This window comes from Cryptotermes secundus, unplaced genomic scaffold, assembly GCF_002891405.2.
Source record: "Cryptotermes secundus unplaced genomic scaffold, Csec_1.0 scaffold1568, whole genome shotgun sequence".
NCBI lineage: Eukaryota > Metazoa > Arthropoda > Insecta > Blattodea > Kalotermitidae > Cryptotermes > Cryptotermes secundus.
In genome coordinates, this window is record NW_019718636.1 from 63,820 (window position 1) to 72,715 (window position 8,896).

At 46.5% G+C, this 8,896-nt stretch overlaps 1 protein-coding gene across 1 annotated transcript; it reads left to right on the plus strand.

The window, feature by feature from the left end:
- Positions 1-414: 414 nt before the first annotated feature.
- On the plus strand, positions 415-1,173 carry LOC111863621. The gene has a single exon (XM_023850112.1). It carries the CDS (start codon positions 415-417, stop codon positions 1,171-1,173), a length of 759 nt encoding a protein of 252 aa, XP_023705880.1.
- Positions 1,174-8,896: the final 7,723 nt, after the last annotated feature.

Here is an 8,896-nt window from a genome sequence, read left to right on the forward strand (position 1 = left end):
ACTGCACGCCCTCTCTATAAATACTAAAATAACCAAAATATATATTTATCATATATACTGATAAATGTCAAGTGTTATCAGTATATATGATAAATATATATTTTGGTTATTTTAGTATGTATAGACAAGGTATGCAGCGAACTAGTTTGTCGTGGATTGGATCAGCACCTGAAGATGGCGCTTTTGTGCCGAAACATGTAGTGCGAGTGAGAGGAGGGGATAGATAAATGTATGCACTAGAAGACGGATAAAATAAATCATGGACCTAAATCAGTGCAACAGGACGCTAAAATATAACATTAGAAATACTATAGGACCGTTCAACTAGTGGTTGTCTCATCATATGACATCCCACATTTGTGACCCCGACTGAACATGGAAACCGCAGACAGATCATCGGCAGAATTGCCCAGAATGGCCGTGCGGTTCCCGCCGTTCTGGCCCGATAGACCAGCCATGTGGTTCGCCCAGGCCGAGGCGCAATTCATCTTGGCCGGCATTACCAACGAGCGGATCAAGTTCTGCCACGTCATCTCACATCTGGACTACCGATACGCCACGGAGGTGGAGGATATCATCACCTCTCCACACGAACGAGGGCCCTACGCCTTACTGAGGACCGAGCTTGTGAGGCGGCTATCCTCATCGCCAGAGCAGCGTTCCGGCAACTTCTCACGGTCGAAGAAATCGAGGTACCTCAAAAGTCTCTCACCAGACGTGTCTGATAACGTCATCCGAAGCGTCTGGATCAGCCGGCTACACCGCAACGTGCAGAGCTTCCTCGCCGGCCAGAACGAGAGCATCTTGGAGGCCGCGGCCCTCTGTGCGGGCCGCATCTCCGAGGTCGAAGTCCAGCCAGCGCTCGCATGCGTTGATAAACCCACGGACATCGGCGCACTTCGGCAGGAGATCGCTGAACTCTCCCGCCAAGTGGCTGCACTCAGCACCGAACAGGACCACCTCCAACCCCGCTTCAGGAAGTCCGACAACAAACGGAGAGACAGAGGCTCCGGTCCAAAGGGTTTCCGCCCCGCCTTCAACAATCGCCGGCCCGGCAGCAGATCCCCTTCCCGGGGCGACACCACATTCAGTATTTGCTGGCACCACCACAGCTTCGTCGCTAGGGCACAAAACTGTACTCCGCCCTGCTCCTACCGCCAACAGGGAACCTGACGCAGCGAACATCGTCGGTGGCACATGTCTGCGCTACGATAACAGGCCCCCTCTTCATAACAGACAGAGTCAGCAAACGACGGTTCCTAATCGACACGAGTTCGGACCTCGTCCATCGACGCATGGAACGTACCAACTATGACCTGTGTGCTGCTAATGGCACTACCATCCACACATACGGATGGCTGCCTCTCAGCCTTAACTTGAGCCTACGTCGAGAATTCACGTGGCGCTTCGTGGTGGCCGACGTCCCGCATCCTGTCATCGGCGAGGACTTCCTGTCGCATTTCGGTCCCCTGGTGGACTGTCGAAACAACCGCATCATAGACGGGGTCACGGCGCTGTCAGTCCCGGGCTCAGGGGCCAACGCACTGATGCCCAGTGTAAAGACAATCAGCAGCAACACACCGATCGACAGCCTCCTCACAGAATTCCCGGACCTGACCCGACCAGCTTGAGTCCAGCGCGTGATCCGACACAACACCGTCCAACACATCAGGACTGTACCTGGACTACCAGTAACCTGCCGACCACGGCGACTGGCACTGGACCGACTCGCTATCGAGAAAGCTGAGTTCGACGCCATGTTGCGGGATGGTACATCTCGTCGATCAAAGATTTCATGGACCTCTGCACTACACATTGTACCCAATAAGGACAACGGTTGGTGTCCGTGTGGCGACTACAGAGCTTTAAACGCCCCGACCATCCCCGACGGCTACCCCGTTCGGCATATCCACCACTACTCCCACCAGCTTTTCGGTTGTTCCCTCTTCTCCAAGATCCACCTGGTGAGAGCCTACAACCAAATTCCCTTCCATCCCGAAGGCCATCACCACTCCTTTCGGCCTATTCGAGTCCTCCTTCATGTACTTCGGCCTGCGCAACGCCGCACAGTCCTTCAAACGCTTCATGGACGACATTCTGCGGGGACTCGACTTCTGTTTCGCTTACCTGGATGATATCATCTTCTCCCGGTCTCTAGAGGACACAAGCAACACCTACGGGCACTTTTCGACCGACTGCAGAAGTATGGGATCCTCATCAACACGGTCAAGTGCTTCTTCCGAGTACTTGAGATCACCTTCCTCGGTTATAAGGTGACCGCCGAAGGCTCCAAACCGCTGGAAGAACGAGTGACTCACCTTCAGGAATGTCAACATCCCAATACCGCCAGTCAGCTCCGCCGTATCCTGGGCATGCCGAACTACTACAGGCGATTTCTGCCCTACGCGACAGCAAACCAGGCACCACTGCACGACGTCATTTCAAAACCCAGTGTCAAGGGCTCCCACCCCATCACTTGGACACCGGAACTCCACAGGACCTTCGAAGAGTGCAAGGCGAGTTTGTCCCGCGCCACACTACTGGCTCACCCCGATCCATCCGCGCCACTTGCACTCGTCACAGATGCCTCCACGTCCGCCATGGGTGACGTGCTACAGCAATGTGTGAAAAACGCCTGGCAGCCCCTGGCATTCTTCTCAAGGGAACTCAACCTGACCCAGCAAAAATACAGTGCGTATGACCGTGAGCTGCTGGCCTTCTATGGGGCCGTAAAGCACTTTCGCCACTTGCTTGAAGCGCCACACATCATCATCTTCACAGACCACACAAAACTGTTACCTACGCTTTCCAGCAGAAAAGGAACAAATGCTCACCAAGGCAATTCAACCACCTGGATTTCATAACAAAATTCACGACCGACATCCGAAATATCTCGGGACAGGGCAACCTTGTTGCCGATGCGCTCTCCCACGTCGAGTCCGTCACTGTGCCACGATCCTACGACGCATTGGCCGCATCGCAGGACAGCGACGAGAAACTTCAATCACTTCGGCGGTCAAACACTGCTTTGCGGCTCGAAAAGCTACGAATCGCCGGTCCCACGTTGTCCATCTACTGCGATACCTCTGCCGGGTAACCTCGGCCGTACATCCCAGCTCCCCCTACGGTTCGAAGTGTTCCAGTCCGTCCATGATCTGTCGCACCCAGGGACCAAAGCAACGGCAAAACTAGTCGCACAGCATTTCGTATGACCAGGCGTGCAGAATGATTGCCGCACCTTGGCACGTGCTTGCCAATCCTGCCAGAGCTCCAAAGTCTCCTGTCACACAGCGACTCCATTGGGCGACTTTACACCGCCGGTAGCCAAATTTCTTCACGTCCACATAGACCTTGTTGGACCCCTTCCGACGTCAGGAGGCGACATATACTGCCTCACTGCAGTCGACCGTTTCACCCGTTGGCCAGAAGACATCCCCATCCCGGACATCACAGCCGACACAGTGGCACAAGCCCTTCTGACCGGCTGGATATCCCGCTTCGGTTGCCCACAGACCATTACCACCGACAAGGGACGTCAGTTTGAATCTCTAATCTTCCACTCCCTGGCCAAGCTCTATGGCATTCAAGTCTCCCGAACAACTGTTCACCACCCAGCGGCTAACGGAGTCGTGGAACGTTTCCACCGAGCACTAAAGGCAGCCATCCTTTCCCACGCAGACCAACACTGGACAGAACCCCTACCCCCGGTTCTCCTCGGAATCCGCACAGCATTCAAAGAGGACCTGCAGGAATCAGTAACTGAGCTCGTGTACGGCGAGCTACTAAGAATACCAGGAGCGCAGCTAACTCCGACTGCCAACCCAGTGGATCCAGCGCACCAAATCACCCAACTTCGCCAATATATGGCCCTCCTCAGACCAATTCCAGCAACACGCCATGCCTCTCCGGCTATATTCGTGCACGGTGATCTCAAGAAATGCACGCATGTCTTCCTCTGGCAGGACAAAAGTCGCAAAGCATTGGAGCACCCCTACAGCGGCCCCTACCACGTACTATCACGGAAGGACAAGACAATGCAAATCCCTGTGCGCGACAGGATTGTCACCATGTCAACCGTTAGGGTCAAACCTGCCTACATGTTAAACGAGAGAGGCCGTGGGACCACCACCAAGACCTTCAAACCAGCAGCCGACGAAACCACAACCTCGTTTCCGCATGTCGTACCATGATGTGGGAACTGCCCACATTCAAGCAAGTGTGAAAACGCAAGCTTCATTGCTTAGCAACGACGAGTAAACAGTGGTTGCTAGGCAAAACCCACAATAATACAGACTGACTGGTTTTCTATATGTCCGACTGTAGGTTACACGGGAAGATACAGTTACAGTCACAGTTCTATATTCTACAGTTCTACAATTCTGGTTCAATGTGTTCATTATTGTTATTATTGTTCTTCAATTCTTCAAACTCAAGTTCGTCTGTGTATATGGTGCAACTGTAATAATACTATAGGACCGTTCAAGTAGTGGTTGTCTCTTAATATGATATCCCACAGAAGTATTGCATTGTATGTTATCAGAATGGTGATTTTATGATATTGTTGAAAGTAAAGAAGAAGCATTTACTTTCTTTGTGTTGTACGGATGCTACTATCATTTGTACAGTTGTGAAATGAGCAGCACTATTAATAGGTGTGGCTAGTATTCAGGTGTTCAGCTGTTAGAGATTTGTGTTCATTGTTCTAGAAATCCAAGTTCTGGATCAGGATTAAGTGAGACTGGGTCACTTGACCGAGCAGAGGCAGCTCTAGAGAGATGCAAGAAAGCATACAAAGAGGGGGGCCGACGGAAATGTTTGGAAGCGACAAGAGTGGACCCAGAGAGAGTCATTGATGAAATCTTGAGATCTGTCAATTTAGAAGAAGATGAATCAGGTACCAGTAGCATAACGTCATCCTGGAAAGATGGTGAATTTCTTAGTTTTCAATTTCTTTAATGTTAATAAAATAATGGCATGAAAGCTGCATTGTACATGTATACATATCTTGGGCATAGTTTTCTGTCGTTCAATATAACAGTTCTCACAGTGGTCCCAGAAGCACGTCTGTGCATTTATTGTTTAAAAATAAAGTTTTGTTAATTACCAAAGCAGAAACAAAATTATTATTTTATACCATATTTTTTAAAATTGACCCCTCTCTCAAAACATGCCAGATTTCTGACTGTAGGATATGAAGTTCAGTATGTTAATACCAAAATATTCTGTTGGACATGAACCTGAGCCAGTTCCACCCATCTCTGATTGCCTCAACGTATTGGCATTTCTCCGATCATCTTAATATTATCCTTACATCTTCTTCGTTTCTTGTACTTTATTTTAGTAGCTCATATCTCTGACCAGTTCATGGAAAAGCAGTAATTATAAGATCTATTTCAGTTACTACTTCATATTGTCACAATGTAGTTATGATAATGGGAAAGCGGTCATTGCGCATAAGCTTCATATCATAAAGAAATTGAAGGAGGGGAGTGGAAGAAAAACTTCACTCATTCTTGACTTTGAGATTAGATGGAGATGAGTGATCCTTCTTATGCTGTGCCTGCTTAACCACTCAGGAAAGAACCCCTGTTATTTCCCATTTTATAGGAAGCTGCCCTGGGCCCCACAGCTGGTGAAAACATGATGGTAAAAACCAAAATCACGTTGTCATTATGCTTTCCCGAGTCCCCACTGGATGTTTGAACCGTAAGCAAATTCCAGTGTTACCAAATTGGGCGCCGTGTAAGTTATGCATGGTGACCCGTTTTCACTTGACTGCCCCTTATACACCAAAGAATGCTTACTTTCGGCAAGGTACAATTTCATCACATTACTGGAATAGTGTGAAGTTTTTTACATACCCATTTACTTGGAATATAGGGTGTAGCAGAAATTTCAAACATCTACCCTGATTTCCTAACCTATGGCAACTAGACTTTTACTTATGGGGAAGTGCGTGCCTGTGTGCCAGAAAGCCCACTGGAGGACCTGAACACTTGAGAGTGAATTTGTCTGTATGTCTGTTTCTCCAGTATTATGCCTACAAGATTACCTGTCTACCATACCTCACTGTCAGCAGAGCATCATTGTTGATGGTGGGCATTTTGAACAGTTCACAATAGTAGACATTTTACCTTTTTAGTGTTAAGGAATAATGAATAAAGTAAATACATTTTCTGGTACACTCTGTTGTTCTGATCATGGATGTAATTTATTGCACAGATTTGCGTTTAAATATTTTAATGTGGTTTTTGAGCATGATCACAACACAAATAATGGTTTATTGCATGAACCAAATTCATCCATTGCATTTGATTGTTTTTTTTTCTCTTCTCTCTCTCACTCTCTGTGTGGGCTTAATAGGTCTCCATCTTGGCCAGTATGGATGCCTCAGTTACCCCCCATTCTTTCTCCCACTACCCACAGACCTGCCTATATGTCACGCACCACATTTGTCATGGATACCTCCTGGAGTCGATTCTTGTCATGCAAGAGTCCGTGACTTCTCGGTCAAAAGAGAATAATGTAGGTGACTCATCTTTGAGGAGTCTCATATCCCCTTCATTGGCAGTTGTGTTCCTGAAGTTTCCTCCTCCGGCATTTTATGCTAACCCCTCTTCTGCAAGGGGCACTGTAACTCCCTCCATTACAGCTCCTGCTTATATACCATCTGGAACTCCACTTCCCACCCTGGGGTTCACCTCTCATTAATCCTATGCTTCCTCCTCTGCAGGCGTGCTCCATGAACACAGTCCTAGCTCCCCAAGAGGCAGGCCAGCAGATGGATTCTTCAGCAACAACCACACACACAGGTAGGGGTCATGATTGGACAGTTATATTTTGTGACAATTTTTTGTTGCTGTATGGCTTGTATTTGTGTTGTGCTTGCTTTGGTATCTTTAAGATGGGGAGGTCTTTGAAACAGGAGTATGCTACTAGTACATCAATTTATTTGTACAACCAAGTCCACTTATTTTGAAATCTTTAAAATGGGGAGGCCTTTGAAACAGGTGTACGCTACTAGTAGAGCAACTTATTTGTTCAACCAAGTCCACTTGTTTGATAACTTATTTGTGCAACCAAGTCCACTTGCTTTGATATCTTTAAGTTTGGGAGGCCTTTGAAGCAGGACTGTGCTAGTAGTACAGCAACTTAATTGTACAACCAATTTCACTAATAAATAAACAAAGTGAAGTTAGTAGGTAATGTTAACTAAAGCTCATTTGTTATTTAAGTTAATGTATTCTACATTCAGTCTTGTGAAGGACCATTTCATTAATGTTAGAGAAAGGTAAAACAGATATTATAAAAAGTTAAACATTAATCAGGCAATTTGGAAGGTTCACGTTTGTATAAATAACAATTATGTCTTGTGTAATCAGCCACATCCATATAGAGTAAAAGTCTTGCATTTTGTAGATTGTGTCTTCGTCCATCATCAGTGTCTGATGATACAGGCTGAGACAGTCTCCAAGGTGTCAGATCTTTAGTCTCAATTCAGTGCAGCCTCTCATGTGCAACCCTCAGCTGCCAGGCCACTAGGAAAGCTAAATTTCTCGTAATGCTGATTAGAGCAATCTTCTTATTTTATTACTACTAGTACATGACCAAGAGCTGAGATAAAACTGTCTGTATAGCTGCTAGCTTGGGCCGGACTACAAAAGGGTCAGATTTCAAGTCCTGGTGGAAGCAAGAATTTTCACTTCTCCGTGTTGTCCAGGCTGGCTCTGGGGTCCACCCAGCCTCCTATCCAATGGGTATGGGGGTAAAGCGGCCGCGGCGTGAAGCTGACCGCTCACCTCCAACTAGTGCCAAGGTCAAGAAAATGTCAGCCTATACATCCACTCCCCCATAAGTCTTTATGGCATAGTGCTTAATTAGTTAATCACAGAGACAAATTTACCTGTCACAGTTGATGGGCAAAATATTTTTTTCCTTCCTTTTCTTTATCTCCACCATATCTTTAGCTCCTTCCCTAATGCCTTGAAAATTATCTGTGATGTAACATTTTTAACAGAGAAATTCTAGGATACACATATTTGCAAAATAGATCATACTCTGATCATGGTTTTCGAAACTAAAATAATACTCTTCAGTGGAAGTTGTTTATGATGGACTAGATGGAAATGGATTTAACTTGTGAAACCACACAGGCATCTGCAGTCAAAGGTGGAATATTTAAAAAGACACTAAGTGAATTAAATGTAAACAAGAATGAGAACAAAAACATCTTGAAGCTTTTCATACACACGTGACTGAATTTGAATTAGGATAGGATGGTTTTCTTCTTTCACAGGTAAAGAAGTAAATTCAGGAAGTTACCAGATATTCATACAAATGGTGAATTGACACAGAAGAGCTCTACTTTATGGAATTATTTAATTTTCTTATCTGAAGAGACATGACAGTCTGTCAGGATGTTGTACTCTGCCCTGAAATAGGTGTATTTAATTTCCAGCACCATCTGAGCCTGAGGTAATGTGAACACACAGCCTTGCAGGTGTTAGTATATGCTTCCGTTAAGGAAAGTAAAATGTAAAAGAAGTAATCATACCATGATCCCTTGTTTTCATATTTCCATTCTAGAACACTGTAGGATTTGAGGCTTTCACGGCGGTGACTATGAAGAAAGCAGTCTTCTGGGATTTGGCACCGTGTATATGTGTTGTTAACCGACGTTTCGGAGGAACGTATCGCCTCCATCTTCAGGGTTGAAGAAAAAATATAAGAATTCTGCAAGCGAAGAGACCGTGAGAACCGGTAAAAGCAGACTGTGCTTTTACCGGTTCTCACGGTCTCTTCGCTTGCAGAATTCTTATATTTTTTCTTCAACCCTGAAGATGGAGGCGATACGTTCCTCCGAAACGTCGGTTAACAACACATATACACGGTGACA

What these genes read in the sequence shown, in the direction of transcription:
- LOC111863621 (XM_023850112.1), top strand. Translation starts at nt 415, where the DNA reads ATGGCCGTGCGGTTCCCGCCGTTCTGGCCCGATAGACCAGCCATGTGG.